General features: G+C 39.2%; 1 protein-coding gene across 1 annotated transcript; it reads left to right on the top strand.

Annotated features, from left to right (window-relative positions):
- The first annotated feature begins 5,067 nt into the window (after positions 1–5,067).
- LOC116104740 (beta-defensin 37-like) lies at positions 5,068–10,701 on the top strand. The gene is made up of 2 exons (XM_031391212.1): positions 5,068–5,128; positions 10,571–10,701. The coding sequence occupies exons 1-2, from the start codon at positions 5,068–5,070 to the stop codon at positions 10,699–10,701; spliced, it is 192 nt and encodes a 63-aa protein (XP_031247072.1).
- Positions 10,702–17,221: the final 6,520 nt, after the last annotated feature.

Here is a 17,221-nt window from a genome sequence, read left to right as displayed (position 1 = left end):
GCCCAGGACCAGATGGGTTTAGTGCAGAGTTTTATCAGACCTTCAAAGAAAACCTAATACCAATACTCATCAAACTAATCCACAAAATAGAAGCAGAAGGTACTCTACCCAATTCGTTCTACGAAGCCACAGTTACTCTTATACCTAAACCACACAAAGACCTAACAAAGAAAGAAAACTTCAGACCAATTTCCCTTATGAATATTGATGCAAAAATACTCAATAAAATTCTTGCAAACCGAATCCAAGAACACATCAAAACGATCATCCACCATGATCAAGTAGGTTTCATTCCAGGGATGCAGGAATGGTTCAATACTAAAAAATCCATCAATGTAATTCCCTATATAAACAAACTGAAAGAAAAAAACCATATGATCATCTCATTAGCTGTTGAGAAAGCATTTGACAAAATCCAACATTCCTTCATGAAAAAAGTCTTCGAAAGATCAGGAATTCAAGGCCCATACTTAAACACTGTAAAAGCAATATACAGCAAACCAGTAGCCAACATCAAACTAAATGGAGAGAAACTTGAAGCAATCCCACTAAAATCAGGGACTGGACAAGGCTGCCTACTCTCTCCCTACCTATTCAATATTGTACCTAAAGTTCTAGCCAGAGCAATTAGACAACAAAAGGAGATCCAAGGGATACAAATTGGAAAGGAAGAAGTCATGTTATCACTATTTGCTGATGATATGAGAGTATACTTAAGTGACCCCAAAAATTCCACCAGAGAGCTCCTAAACCTGATAATCAACTTCAGCAAAGTTGCTGGATATAAAATTAACTCAAGCAAATCAGAGGCCTTCCTCTACACAAAGGGTAAACAGGCAGAGAAAGAAATTAGGGAAACAACACCCTTCACAATAGTCACAAATAATATAAAATACTTTGGTGTGACTCTAACTAAGCAAGTAAAAGATCTGTTTGACAAAACCTTCAAATCTCTGAAGAAGGAAATTGAAGATCTCAGAAGATAGAAAGATCTCCCGTGCTCATGGATTGGCAGGATTAATATAGTAAAAATGCCCATCTTGCTGAAAGCAATCTGCAGACTCAATGCAGTCCCCATCAGAATTCCAACTCAATTCTTCATAGAGTTAGGAAGAGCAATCTTTAAGTTCATCTGGAATAACAAAAACCCAGGATAGAGAAAACTATTCTCAACAATAGAATTGCTCAAAAGAATTCTGAGGGAATCAACATCCCTGATCTCTAACTGTATTACAGAGCAATCATGATAAAAACTGCATGGTAGGGGACCAGCAGGACTCAGGCATACAGGAACTCTGCCAGCCCAGTTGCATGGGTTGCTTCCCGTCTGTTTGTGCCAGTGCCCTAAGCAGACCTTGGGCATAAATACTGCAGCCAGTCTCACAACACCCAGAGGAAGCCCCACTCCAAGGCACTGTGACACCCCCAGGATCTTATGATCAGAGGCCAGTGCCCTGAGCAGACCTTGGGCACAAACTCTGCAGCGAGTCCCATAACTCCCTTGTCTCCCTTGATCTGATCTTGATTTAACTTTGGTACCTGGTATCTGTCTAGAAAATTGTCCATTTCATCCATGTTTTCCAGTTTTGTTGAGTACAGGCTTTTGTAGTAGGCTCTCATGATTTTTTGGATTTCCTCAGTGTCTGTTGTTATGTCTCCCTTTTCATTTCTGATCTTGTTAATTAGGATACTGTCTCTGTGTCCTCTAATTAGTCTGGCTAGTGGTTTATCTATTTTGTTGATTTTCTCACAGAACTAGCTCCAGGTTTGGTTGATTCTTTGTATAGTTCTTTTTGTTTCCATTTGGTTGATTTCAGCACTTTCCTGCCTTTGACTCCTCTTGGGCGAATTTGCTCCTTTTTGTTCTAGCGCTTTCAGATGTACTGTCCAATTGCTGGTATATGCTCTTTCCAATTTCTTTTTTTTTTATTAGATATTTTCTTTATTTACATGTAAACTTCTCCATTCCCAGTTTCCCCTCCAAAAAACAAAGAAGCTGTTATGGGTCCAGGATCACACGATTCCAGAATCATAGGATCACAGAGACAGCTTGACTCTGAGTTCTGACACACCAGGATCACAGGAAGGACAGGTCCCAGTCAGATTTAGCCAGGGCAGGTAGCACTAAAGATAACCAGATGGGGGGAGGGGGAAGCATTAAAACATAAGTAACAGAAACCAAGGTTACTTGGCATCACCAGAACCAAATATTCCCACCATAGCAAGTCCTGGACACACCATCACACCGGAAAAACAAGATTCGGATCCAAAATCACTTCTCATGATGATGATAGAGGACGTTAAGAAGGACTTAAATAACTCCCTTAAAGAAATACAAGAGAACACGGGTAAACAGCTAGAAGTCCTTAAATAAAAAATACAAAAATCCCTTAAAGAACTACAGTAAAACACAATCAAACAGGGGAAGGAAATGAACAAAACCATCCAAGATCTAAAACTGAAAATAGAAACAATAAAGACATCACAAAGGGAGACAACCCTGAAGATAGAAAACCTAGGAAAGAGATTAGGAATCATGGATGCAAGTATCGCCAACAGAATACAAGAGATAGAAGAGAGAATCTCAGGGGCAGAAGATACCATAGAAAACATTGACACAACAGTCAAAGAAAATGTAAAAAGCAAAAAACTCATAACCCAAAACATCCAGGAAATCCAGGTCACAATGAGAAGACCAAACCTAAGGATAATAGGTATAGAAGAGAGTGAAGATTCCCAATGTAATGGGCCAGTAAATATCTTCGACAAAATTATAGAGGAAAACTTCCATAACCTAAAGAAAGCAATGCCCATGAACATACAAGAAGCCTACAGAACTCCAAATAGACTGGACCAGAAAAGAAATTCCTCCTGTCACATAATAACCAAAACACCAAATACACTAAACAAAGAAAGAATTTTAAAAGCAGTAAGTGAAAAAGATCAAGTAACATATAAAGGCAGGCCTATCAAACCTTTCACCAGACTTTATGAGAGCTAGAAGATCCTGGGCATATGTCATACAGACCCTAAGAGAACACAAATGCCAGACCAGGCTACTATACCCAGCAAAACTCTCAATTACCATAGATGGAGAAAACAAGATATTCCAGGACAAAACAAAATTTACACAATATCTTTCCACAAATCCAGCCCTACAAAGGATAATAGAGGGAAAACACCAACATAAGGAGCAAAACTACACCCTAGAAGAAGCAAGAAAATAATCTTTCAACAAACCCACACAAACCTAATTCCACCTCTTTCAACAAAAATAACAGGAAGTAACAATTACTTTTTCTTAATATCTTAATATGAAAATTAATATTACCAATTTATACTAATCAATTCAAATTCAAAAGTATGAGGAATTGGAAATTTGTTGGCTATCATCTGGTAGTCTCTCTAATTTGGTAATTGGAGAAATAGGTCCAATATTGTACAATCCACATACACTTTCTGCTTGTTTGTACCTGACAGTGTCTTGCTGGGTACTATATAATGGTCTTGAAACCATGCTTCTCCTATCTCAGCCTCTCTATTATAGGATTGTTTATTTGATGTTTTTATACTATACTATGGTTTTCAGAACAGCTTACATATTTCAAAATTATTTATACAGCCAAAAGAAACATAAACAATTAACTTGGGAAGTGGCTTGTAAGAGAACAACAAAGAGTGAGACTGAATGCTTTGCTTAATGTTTGTAACTATTGTATCAATTTTGAAGAAGAGGATTTTATGTTAGTCTTTCTCTGAGATGAATGCTTTTCAAAATCATAACAGCCAATGAACCAGATTCTTACCCTCACCTAATGTCTGTGCCACCCTCCAAGCAGAACCACTGTTCATTGAAACAGTTGATAAATGACTTCACCGATAGACTATCTTAATACACACACCATTTCTTAAGTGAATGTAGCCTGTTCGCTGTGGACTGAGAATGAAGACAATCACTCTAGTCAAATACAGCTTTGACCATAGCTGGAAATCTGTATCCAAAAATCATGCCTACAATTCACTCCTTGGAGCAACAGAACTGTCAACTCTTAGCTTAGGTACTAGGGAGATAAAATCCTTTGCTGATGTGAGGATCATTGAAGTACAGCCTTATTACAATGAACTCCAATGTCTAAAAATTGTTCTTATTTTAGGCTTGTACCACAGTAAGAGCCAAGATTTTAAACTCCAATAAAAACAAAACAAACAAACAAAAAGACTTTATATATTTATGTTCATGTAAAAAGACTAGTAGTGATATATTATTTTAAAATATACAGCTAATATGTTTGGACTTATTTAAAATTTATATTGAGAAAAACATGTATTTTCAGTATTGCTGCAGACAAGCATCTACATAAGACTGTTTAATTGATTGTTTTATATCAAACAACTTTTATACTACTCATTTTTATTGTCACAATATTTTATAAATTTTAAAGAATATGACAAAATAAAAAAACTGCATGGTATTGGTACAGTCAGGCAGGTAGATCATTGGAATAGAATTGAAGACCCAGAAATGAACCTACACACCTATGGTCACTTGATCCACAATATTTCATAAATGGTGACATTTACATTCTAATAACATGAAAGTCTGGGAAATACATCTCCCTCTGCCTCCTATCCATGTCCTGCACTGTATTTATACCAGGGAACAAATTATGAGTGAAACCCACCAATGTGTAATTAGTATAAAGTATTAGTATCAATGTGTATTAGTTTTAAAACCTTGGCAATAACTACTTTTAAGTGTTTCCTATGGAACATTTATGAGTCCTGTTTAGACAAGAGCTAATTAACATTTCCAGGATTCGAGCAAAATATAGGCACAGACGATAAAGAAAGAATGCTCTCAGGATTTAAGGCACCACAGGATAAACACTGTAGAGTTTAGCTATTGGAGCATTACTTCAGATTTCCATCTCTCCCTTAAAGGCCAACTTTGAAGTTAATTATTCCTGCCTCTCTATTATTACAGATGCACTCTGTGTTCTGGGTTCATCTTTGAGCTAAGCTTTCTAGCTCTGGCCTTGTCTTTAATCAGCTCAGTGTGCAGCAACCATGAAGATCACCTGCTTTTTGCTGCTGATTCTCTCTCTATCCAGCTTCCAGATCAACCCAGGCAAGTACCAAGACCTGCTGAACCCCTGGCCAGAGCTGGGTACAATGGGTTATAGAACAAGTGAAAAATGAGTTTGGGATCTGAGGAGTGACCAGCAGAACATAATTCCAAGGCTCAAAAGCCTGCAGCCAACTGGCATCCAGGGCTTCAGCCTGTGTCCTAGGGATCAGGCAATGAGCCTGGCCAGAATGAAGAGCTAGTAATAGAGATTTCCATGATCTTTAATCTCCTCCTTCTCATGGTCATCTAGAAAATATTCATTGTAAAAACCATTCTTCTTTACTCCCAGGAAGGCATAGCAGACCAAAAGAACAGATGTCTATGGGGAGACAGACACCCACTCCTTAACAACCTCTCACAGAACCATTTAACACATGGCTGCAATACACTTGACTAATGTGGACTATGAACTTGATGTTTTAGATTAGGTAACTTAGTGAGAGATGATGCACGTCTTGAAGGGCCACAGGTGGGAAGCATAGACTTAAAATGAAGTACAAGGGCTAAAGTTTTAATTTATTCCTACAGTGTCCCTGTGAATAAAAAGGAGTCAGAATCACATGACCAGTGTTCAGTAGGTCAAGGCTCAATAGCCATAAGTTGTGTGACTCTGTGGGAACACTTGAGGTTGGATTGGCACAATGCTGAAAGGAGGGTACAGAGAGGATCATGAAATCCAAGAAAAAAACTCAAGTATTTCTTGGTGTGGGATCAAAAGGCCACATACACATAAAGTTAGAAGAAACCTACAGGTTTTCAAATACTGCAGAGAAACATGTAAAATGGAATTTTCAGAAATTGATGTATTTGGGGAAAAATTACAGGCCAATAAGGGGTGAACAAGACTTGAAAAGATGATCCACTTGGCATTTTCTCTAGCAAAATTTTTAACTCTCTCATTAACTAGGCAACATGGCTCTAGCAGAGGCACTTTTAAATCTGTAAACTTTTTCTTCCTTTCTCTAAAGGCTGAACATGTATATCATTAAGACTAGGTCCATTTTCTCCCTCGAAAATGAGGCAAAGATGAGGATTCAAGGACACAGGAGTCTGTGACTCCAACATGCAATTTCCCCATGACCAAACAGCCTCTCTTCTACCTCTCTGACCTCGTCAGGCTGTTCTTCAGTTACAGGTTTCTGACAGTGGAGGGCTGGAAAGGAACAAAGAAGAAAGAAAATTTCAGGTCAATTGGTTTTACATGAGCTGATGCTTTATGCCAAGCAACTTTATTAAGAAGTATAGCATTTATGTATGGTTTGCAGGAGGGAGAGTCAGCAGAAAGCTATCATAAAATGGAAGAAAGGTAGCAGGAAGCTAACCAATCATTGTGACACAAAAGGAACGTAGTCTATCTCAAGTGTATCACAGACTGAGCACACAGTGCCCTTGGAACTGATCAAAGCCTTGATTCTTTGAAGCCCCAGCCCCCAGTGCTGACTTTGTTTTGGTCAAGAACACAGCTTTTCCTTTTATCAAGGTCTGAAAAAGCCTTGGATCATCCTGGCTCCCAATACTGACCTCTGAAATATCCACCAAGAATCTTGCACTGTTACATTCAGAGTTCATCTGGAGACTGTATGCCAATTGTGTAAGACAATATCACTCCAACCTTTCATTGGTCAGGCGAGGGCAGCTGGTTAGAAGGACAAGGGGAGGCACAAATGTTGCCCACTGTGACCTCTTAACTAGAATTTCTTTCTTCATTTCCAGTTGACTAATATCAATGGCCCATCTTCTAAACAAATTTGAGTCACCTGGTTGGGAATGGACGGAAAATAGAATCAGGAGAGACATGGCACTTTGAGACCCTCTGAATGCAATATCAATATTTACCCGTTTCTTAACAGTAACACAGATTTATCCCTTGGGCTAAAAATTGTTGGATTAAAGTCTATAGAAAGACATCTGATGTCCAGTGACCCATCACAAACTTTCCAAGAAACCAACACATTTCCCAGTGATTTTTTTTTTCAGAAAACTAGATTTTAAACTCAGCAAAATGTGGCTTTTCTTTCATGGGATAATTGAAAAGCATTCAGTCTCCGTGGTACTCATTTTTTCCTGCACATAAAGGAAAAGAGAATGATTCTTGGAGAACAAAAGACAGGAAAAAAAATGACTAGTTGTTCACTAAGGTAAAATGATCAGAATTAGAACGTGAGAAATGGCTGAGATCAGTCCAGCCCTTTCCCTGATAAATCTGAGATACTGCAGCCCAGACAGGCTGAGGAGATAACCAGCATCAGTTGCATAAGGAGGTTCGGAACACAGAACGCAACTGAATCACTCCACACCACGTCCACAGCTATATCTTTCTTATGTGTAATACAAGTCAGTAAAGGAAATGCTAAAATTGATTCTTAAGGAGCAGCAGGATGCAGTGCTCAGTCAGGAGTGTGCTTAGATAGAATGAGAAGTAAAACAGGGCTGGGAGAATCCATCCTGGCCCAGGCTTTCTGCTCCATGAAGACAATGGGCACATTTGTTATCTGTTAGATCAGCAAGTCATCGAGTAAACTGGGTTCTGAGACTCTTTGGCTCTAAAACAGTCCTATTCTATCAAACCTCTTCTGCTTAGCCTTGTTTTCTTTATCTGATGTGATATACTATTCTGAAAAAAAAAACAACAACAAAGGAGAAAGTCTTTATTTTTATCTCCCAACTCACTTGTATGATACAGTGTCAGGGAAGCCAGGGTAACGGGAGCTGAAGTAGCTGGTCACACTGTATCCACCTAATGGATACTGTTGTCTACTTGACACAATCTAGAATGACATGAGGAGAGAATATCAATTAGGGATTGTCTAGGTTGTCTATAGGTGATTGTCTTTATTGCATTAACTAGAAAAAGAAGACATGCCCGTTAAGAACGTCACCATTTCCTGGTTTAGGGCCTGGATTGTAAAAGTGCAGAGCATGAGCTGAGCACTGGCAGGAAGTCCCCATCCTCCATCTCTCTATCTGTCTTGTTCTGTCTCTATTTATCTATCTTTCTATATGTTTGTCTGCCTGTATGTATTTGTCTGTCTCTGCTTCTGTCAGTCTTTGTCTACCTGTCTGTCTGTCTGTATCTGTCTGTATCCTTTTGATTATGGTCATGACTACTAAATTATTCGAGTTCCTGCCACCTTGATTTCCTTGTAATGATGGACTGAAACTTTCGATTATGAACTAAGCCTTTTCTCTTCTAAGTTTTTTTTATTAGATATTTTCTTTATTTACATTTCAAATGATATCCCCTTTCCCGGTTTCCCCTCAAGAAAAAATTATTCCCGTCCCCTTTCCCCTGCTCACCAACCTACCCTCTTCCACTTCCTGGCCCTGGCATTCCCCTACACTGAGACATAGAGCCTTCTTCACAGGACCAAGGGCCTCTCCTCCCATTGATGACTGACTAGGCTATCCTCTGCTACATATGCAGCTGAAGCCATGAGTCCCACCATGTATACTGTTTGGTTAGTGGCTTAGTCCCTGTGAGCTCTGAGAATACTAGTTAGTTCATATTGTTGTTCGTCCTAAGGGGCTGCAAACCCTTCAGCTCCTTGGGTCCTTTCTCTAGCTCCTTCATTGGGGACCCTGTGCTCAGTCCAATGAATGGCTGTGAGCCTCTACTTCTGTATTAGTCAGGCACTGGCAGAGCCTCTCAGGAGACAGCTATGTCAGACTCCTGTCACCCAGCACTTGCTGGCATCCACAACAGTATCTGAGTTTGATGATTGAATATGGGAAGGATTCCCAGGTGGAGCAATCTCTGGATTGTCCTTCCTTCAGTCTCTGCTCCATACTTTGTTTCTGCAACTCCTTTGATGGATATTTTGTTCCCCCTTCTAAGAAGGCTTGAAATATCCACTTTGGTCTCCCATCTTCTTGAGTTTCTTGTGGTTTGCGGATTGTATCTTGGGTAACATTCCCAGCTTCTGGGCTAATACACACTTATCAGTGAGTGCATACCATGTGTGTTCTTTTGTGATTGGGTTACCTTGCTCAGGATGATATTCTCTAGATCCATCCATTTCCCTAAGAATTTTATAAATTCATTGTTTTTAATAGCTGAGTAGTACTCCATTGTGTAGATGTACCACATTTTCTGTATCCATTCCTCTGTTGAGGAACATCTGAGTTGTTTCCAGTTTCTGGCTATTATAAATATGGCTGCTATGAACATAGTGGAGTATGTGTCCTTTTACATGTTGGAGTATCTTGTGGACATATGCCCAGGAGTGGTTTTTGTCAGAACCTTTCATCATAGCAACTAGAAAGGAAAATACAATAAGGCATGGTCCAAAATCAGAAAGCAATGAATTAGTACATGCTTCGTGTGTTTCTCCATTTTATATGATCCATAATGCCTGCCCAGAAAACAGTCCTATCGACAGGTAAATGGGTTATCCATACAGATTAACACAATCAAGACAACCTCACACATATAGAAGAGGCCCCTTCTCCCAAGTGACTCTAGATCCTGTCAATCTAAAAATGTAAATGAAACATTAAAAATGATCAAGAGGATAAACATTATATATATATATATGCATATATATATATATATAACCAGTACTTAAATTAATGATGTCATTAAGAAAACAAACAGCAATATTCTTTCAAACCTTGATTTCTATTAGTCTTTCTAGTACTAGAAAATCATCTGCAAATATTTCACAAGGGAACATAGAATACATGAAGCATCCTCTCAGAGTCACACTGGCATCCGCCAGCTCCACAAAAGGAAACAAAAACTGGAGGTGGTCACCTCGGGAGGATCTGACTGGGGATGCTCATTGCAGAGGCCAACATTAGATTTAGAGCATTGCTTTTTCAACAGTCATATACAACAGAAGTCATAGCCCCCAAAATGTAGAGAAGGGCTGTGAGACAGAGCTCAGGAAGATGGATTCAGTGTGAGCAAGAGAGGAGCTTAGACTGTGGTGCTTCTCTGGGAAAGGTCTAGGGTGGGAAAGCCAAGTGCCACTCCATTTCCTCCCACCACCCTAGCCCCACTGTCCCACTGAAGAGTTTGTGGTGGTGAGAATGTTCTACAGCCAGAGATGGTGGTCCATCCTTTACTCCCAGCATCTAATAAGATGAGGAAAAAACATTTCTGTGATTCAAATCCAGCCTGACCTAAATAATGAATTCCAAGCCAGTAAGGCCTACACAGTAAGACTCTGTTTCAAAATAAATAGAAAAAAATATTCTCTATTTGCTCTTACTAATGTAGTAACCACAGTTATATAGACAATGGTGATCTCTCTGATTAGTGAATTCAGAAAAAAAATATGATTTTTATTAGAGGTCCTAAATCTCAATTGTGAAAATTTTTCTTTAAATGATAAAAAAAAATGTGTATTTTCTGTAGAGCTCTTATGCCTTCCTCAAGCAGTCTAAAATCACTGCAGCTAAAGCCAAGAGTTTGAAGATTTTTCTCTCTTTTTCTTGCAGTTGCTGTCCTTGACACAGTAACGTGTATTGACAATAAAGACACCTGTCACATGAAGAACTGTCCACGCTTTCATAAGGAAGTGGGCACCTGTTATGAAGGAAGAGGCAAGTGTTGTCACAAATGCTGCTGATACATCAGAACTCGCAAGAAGGATGTGCAACCACTGCTGTAATAAAGGAAAACACACTGAGGTGTAATTTCTTCACACTAAATTGAGCTGTCTATAGATCTGTATTGAGTTAAGAAAATGTGGGTTATTTAAAGGTACCTGCAGTGAAGGACAGACCTGTCCAAAATCCCTGTCTGGTCAAATACAAATATGGTCATGAAATAAGCAAATATGGTTTCATTTCATTTTTTCAAAAAATGTACTAGTGAGAACCACCTTACTTTCAATTTCTCTCAAGTGGCAAGAGGACAGAGCAGAGGCATGGAGCCACATTTTCCTAAATTAGTTTACACAGTCAGGGCTTGCTCAGGTCCAACCATCACAAACACCCTGCCACCTCCTTCACGTTTGTAGTTTCCAGGCAGCCACAAGGTACCTGCCATCTTTGGATCTAATTACCATGGTTGTATTTAGGTTTCAGAATCCAGTGGCCACTATTCCCACCCCAAGTTGGAACCAACAAAAAGACTACTGTAACACTCTTCAGAGTACTGATAGCTTTATACCTTTAACCCACTAACTTGTTTCTCACATGAATATGGAAAGACTTTACACATAACAGGCTTCCAGAGACACTGAGCAGAGAGTAAGAATAATTCTGTGTGCTAATGTGGAGGGGAAAACAGATACTTTTAAAATAGTGACTACTTCTTAAATAGTGAAAGTGCTAGGCTTTGGATATTCATCCTAATAACTATACAAAGAATCTGAGTCCTTTCTACATCAGTGAGATACAACATTAAAGGTAAAAATATACACTAGCTAAACTTCATTATTAAGTCTGACCTGATCCAAATTTGCAGGGAAGGGTTCTTACAACCTTAAAATTCATTCTGACAACACTATAGAAATTAGCTTCTCTGAATCAGGAAGTATGGACAGCGTTTTGGAAGACAGTGTGCATCTTCGTAAGTAACACTGGGCGATTCATCTCAATGCAGTAGTGAGAAGTCAAGGCCTCTACGTATACTGAAGTATGGACGAGCTAGGGAGTTCCGAGGAAAACTTAGAAAAAGCAAGGACTTCACCTACAAGTGGCCATCACCATTTCCTTAGCCAAAGAAAGGTGGGTTTCCTTAGAAGTGTTAGATGTTGATTCTAGAGGCTGAAGTGAAGTGGAAATGTCTGGTTTCTTTGGAAACTCAATTATGTCATATGATGCTTTGCTGGGGTTGAAAGGTGAAAGGATTTTTTCCTGAAGCGGACACAAGAAAGAATGTTTTGCTCTAGCAGATACAGGCGAGAAAATGTTTCACTGAACCAGATATGTGAGAGGACACATGATGTTTAGAAAGAATATAAATAACACCCCACCGACAGTGAGAGGAGGCCCTGGCATTGGTTTGTCTTGATATGTCTAGCTAATCTTTTTTTTCTTTTATTAGATATTTTCTTTATTTATATTTCATATTTCCCAGTTTCCCCTCTAAAAGAAAAAACAACAAGAACAAACCCCTGTTCCCTCCTCCTCCCCCTGCTTGCTACCCCACCCTCTCCTGCTTACTGGCCCTGGCACTCCCCTACACTGGGACAAAGAACCTTCACAGGGCCAAGGGCCTCTCCTCCCATTGATGACTGACTTGGCTATTCTCTGCTATACACATGCTGCTGGAACCATCTGTCCCACCATGTCTACTCGTTGGTTGGTGGTTTAGTCCCTGGGAGCTCTGAGGGTACTAGCTAGTTCATATTGTCGTTCATCCTAAGGAGCTGCAAACCCTTCAGCTCCTTTGGTATTTTCTTTGGCTCCTTCACTGGGGACCCTGTATTCAATTCAATGGATAGCTGTGAGCCTCTACTTCTGTATCAGTCGGCTATTGTCAGTACCTCTCAGGAGACAGCTATATCAGGCTTATATCTTTCCTTCACTCTCTGCTCCATAGTTAGTCTCTACAACTCCTTCCATGGGTATTTTGTTCCCCCTTTTAAGAAGGAACGGAGTGTCCACATTTTGGTCCTCCTTCTTCTTGAGTTTCTTGTGGTTTGTGGATTGCACTTCGTGTATTCCGAACTTCTGGGCTAATAACCACTTATCAGAGAGTGCATACCATGTACAGTTTTTTGTGATTGGGTTACCTCACTCAGGATGATATTCTCCAGATCCATCCATTTCCCTTGTCTGCCAACACTCTTGTATTGGTTCATCTTGCATTGTGTTGCTGATCTTCGCTTATTGTGACTTTGTAGAGAGTAACACACCAAAGACCTTGTGATATTCCAGTAGTTTCTTATGCCTTTCACTGGCTGACACAAGCCAATTGATCAAAGTTTACTCTGGATCAAACTGCTGTTGCTGATTTGTGAATGGTGATTGTTGGTTGTACTGGACTGCTGAAAAAGAAGAATGGAATATCCCCAAAGAACTATTTCTAAACAGGTCCACCACTTACACTTTCTTTCTTTTGTACTACCTCTAGTGGGTGATGGGCTAGAAGAGAGGTTGAAGAATTTAAGAACAATTATTAAAGCAGATTTTGAAAAAATCTAAACCTACACCTAAGTTTAAGAATTTCAAGTTTCCAGTCTCAGAAAGATCAACATGAAGGCAGATCTTTTTGAAGTACAAAGACTTCAAAAAGCCTTATAAACTCAATAATAGGCTTCATAACATAGATACAGAATAACGCACCTACCTCAAATCTAGCATTAGGACCTAATAGCTTTCCATTCAATACCCTTGTTATAATCACAGACATATCATGAACCAAAAGTTCAATGCATCCTTTAACTCAACCACTCACATGATAAAATCCTAGGTTTCAGTTTCAACCTCTTGTCTCATATTATATACAAAATCGACAAATAATAGGTGGAAGACATCAATGTGAAATCTCAGATTATAAAACAAGAAAGAAATATGGTACAAAATCTTTGAAACACTGCTCAGAAAGACAGTTCTATGAATATAAGGCAAGCTAAATAGGCAGTTATAGCAAATAATAAACATATGAGTACATATCAAACTAAAAAATATTTTTGCACAAGGAGACAGCAGAGTAAGAAGAATGAGAGAAACTAGTCAAAATGGAAGTAATTCACATAGCTAATAAGTGTGCAACATCCTAATTATAGTACAAAATAAGACAATAAATAGAAACACAGAAAGGAACCCAATTAAAACAGTGCCAAAGAGCATGGACATATTTATTCATAGACTGATATGCAAATGACAGTTGTCAATGAAACAATGTTCAGCATCACTAATCATTAGAGAAATAAATATTAAAACCCAAATGAGAGGTCATCTCACTTTTATTAAAAAGATCAACATCAGAGAAACAGGATGATACTAGATGAAGATGCACAGATAGATGATCATTTCCAGTGTTCCTGGTAGGGAATTATCAATACAACTATTGTATAAACATTAGCTCTCATGTGGATGTCCTCAGAACAACTTCTGGGCTATATGCTACTGTAGTAGCCTTGAACCAATAGATACATACTCAAAAGAAATGAAAGGAGGGCTTAAGAGATGGCTCAGCAGTTAAGAGCACTGACTGCTCTTCCAGAGGCCCTGAGTTCTATTATCAGCAACCACATGGCAGCTCATAACCATCTATAATGGGATCTGATGCATTCTTCTGGTGTGTGTCTGAAGACAGCTACGATGTACTCATATAAATAAAAATAAACAAATAAGGAAGTGCCTTATTCAGAGACTCAGGTGAGATCTGCCATTTTCTCTCCAGTGACTTTTTAAGGCAGGACCAGCAGGGAGGCACAGGCCTCATGAGTTGCAGGGGAGTCGCAGGGTGGCAGGGACAGGATCCTCTCAGCCTCTGAGTGACAGCAGTGAATCAGCAACCCTCTCTGCCCCTTCCCTGTGAGTGGAGAGCCTGCCTCCAGGGAGTGCTTTAACCCAGAGACTCACACATCTGCTTCCAGATTTACCAGAGGAGAGCTGATCTCCCAGAAGTACTGACACACAGGCTTACAGACCCACAGGAGGAACAAGCTCTAGTCAGAGACAACAAGAACATCTAACACCAGAGATCAACAGATGATGAAAGGCAAACACAAGAATCTTGCCAACAGAAACCAAGACTACTTGATTTAATCAGAACCTAGTACTCCCACCACAGCAAGTCTTAGATATCTCAAAACACCAGAAAAGCAAGATTTGGATCTAAAATCATATCTCATGATGGTCATAGAGGAATTTAAGAAGGTCATGAATAACTCCCTTAAAGAAATACAGGAGAACATAGGTAAACAGTTACAAGCCCTTAAAGGGGAAACAAAAAAATCCCATAAAGAATTACAGGAGATCACAAGTAAACAAATAGAAGCACTTAAAGAGCAAACTCAAAAATCCCTTAAGGAATTGCAGGAAAACACAAACAAACAGGTGAAGGAATTGAGCAAAACCATCCAGGACCTAAAAATGGAAGTAGAAACAATTAAGAAATCACAAAAAGAGACAATTCTGGAGTTAGAAATCTTAGGAAAGAAGTCAGAAAACATAGATGCAAGCATGACCAACAGAATACAAGAGATAGAAGAGAGAATCTCAGGAGCATAAGATACCATAGAAAATATTGACACAACAACAGTCAAAGAAAATGCAAAACACAAAAAGATCCTAACCCAAAACATCCAGAAGATCCAGGATGCAATGAGAAGACCAAACCTAAGGATAATAGGTATAAAAGAGAGTGAAGACTCCCAAGGTAATGGGCCAATAAATATCTTCGACAAAATTATAGAAGAAAACTTCCCTAACCTAAAGAAAGAGATGCCCATGAACATAAAAGAAGCCTACAGAACTCCAAAAAGACTGGACCAATACCTCTCTCTCTGAAGGCCTCTTTCAAATCTTTAATGAAACGAGCCTCTTTGGACAAAGAGTGGCCTATTCTTGAGCTTTGCAGGACAGATGACTCAAATCTGTCCCGGACAGATTGGGAACTGTCATGAAATCCAGACGATCGCAATCCTTAATCTGTCTTGGGGTGACCCGTGCCTGGAGCCCCACATCGGGCTGAGCATATTTAAAGCAAAAATCTTGGAGGGGAGGGGAAGAGGAAGGAGGGAGATGGAAGGATACAAAATCTTCTGGGGTTGAGCTCCGGGGTAGCAGGTGGGCAGGGGGTGGATTTCCGTGAATGTTCTTTTCTCAGGGCCAAGCAGGATCCTTGTGATTGTCAGGCAGGATGTTAGTCTCAGGGTTCTCAATTAGCTGGGGCAGGATGTTTATTTCAGGGCTCTCATAGTTCCCAACAGACCAGAAAAAAAAGTTCCTCCCACCACATAATAGTCAAAACACCAAATGCATAAAACAAAGGAAGAATACTAAAAGCAGTAAGGGAAAAAGGTCAAGTAACATATAAAGGCAGGCCTATCAGAATTACACCAGACTTCTCACCAGAGACTATGAAAGCTAGAAGATCCTGGGCAGATGTCATATAGACCCTAGGAGAACACAAATGTCAGCCCAGACTACTATACCAAGCAAAACTCTCAATCACCATAGATGGAGAAAACAAGATATTCCATGACAAAACAAAATTCAAACAATATATTTCCACAAATCCAGCCTTTCAAAGGGTAATAAATGGAAAACTCAAACACAAGGAGGGGAACTACATTCCTGAAAAAGCAAAAATGTAATCTTCCAACAAAACTAAAATAGATAGCCACATGAATGGAATTCCACCTCTAACAACAAAAATAACAGGAAGCAACAATTACTTTTCCTTAATATCTATTAATATCAATGAACTCAATTCCCCAATAAAAAGACATAGACTATCAGATTGGGTACGTAAACAGGACCTAACATTTTGTTGCATACAGGAAATGCACCTCAGTGACAAAGACAGACACTACCTCAGAATAAAAGGCTAGAAAACAATTCTCCAAGCCAATGGTCCCAAGAAAAAACCTGGAGTAGCCATTCTAATGTCGAATAAAATCGACTTTCGCCCTAAAGTGATCAAAAAAGATAAGGAGGGACACTTCATATTCATAAAAGGTATGATCTACCAAGATGAATTCTCAATTCTGAACTTCTATGCTCCAAATCAAAGGGCATCTACATTCATAAAAAAACTTTACTAAAGCTCAAAGCACACATTACACGGCACACAATAGTAGTGGGAGATGTCAACACCCCACTCTCTGCAATGGACAGATCATGGAAACAGAAACTAAACCAGGACACACTGAGACTAACAGAAGTTGTGAAAGAGATGTATTTAACAGATACCTATAGAACTTTTTATCCTAAAACAAAAGGATATACCGTCTTCTCAGCACCTCATGATACCTTCTCCAAAATTGACCATATAATTGGTCACAGATCAGGCTTCAACAGATACAAGAAGATTGAAATAATTCCTTGTATCCTATCACATTACCATGAACTAAGGCTGCTCCTCAATAACAACATAAACAATAGATGCCCACATACACATGGAAGCTTGACAACACTCTACTCAATGATAACTTGGTCAAGGAAGAAATAAAGAAAGAAATT

This window comes from Mastomys coucha, unplaced genomic scaffold (assembly GCF_008632895.1).
Source record: "Mastomys coucha isolate ucsf_1 unplaced genomic scaffold, UCSF_Mcou_1 pScaffold22, whole genome shotgun sequence".
Classification (NCBI taxonomy): domain Eukaryota; kingdom Metazoa; phylum Chordata; class Mammalia; order Rodentia; family Muridae; genus Mastomys; species Mastomys coucha.
The sequence above is the reverse complement of the archived record's forward strand: the minus strand, read 5'-3'. Positions and strand labels throughout refer to the sequence as shown.

Excerpts from the sequence above, each read along its gene's own strand:
- LOC116104740 (XM_031391212.1), top strand. The coding sequence starts at position 5,068 with ATGAAGATCACCTGCTTTTTGCTGCTGATTCTCTCTCTATCCAGCTTC. Across the intron at positions 5,129-10,570 it reads CAGCTTCCAGATCAACCCAG|TTGCTGTCCTTGACACAGTA; the intron begins GCAAGTACCAAG and ends TTTTTCTTGCAG.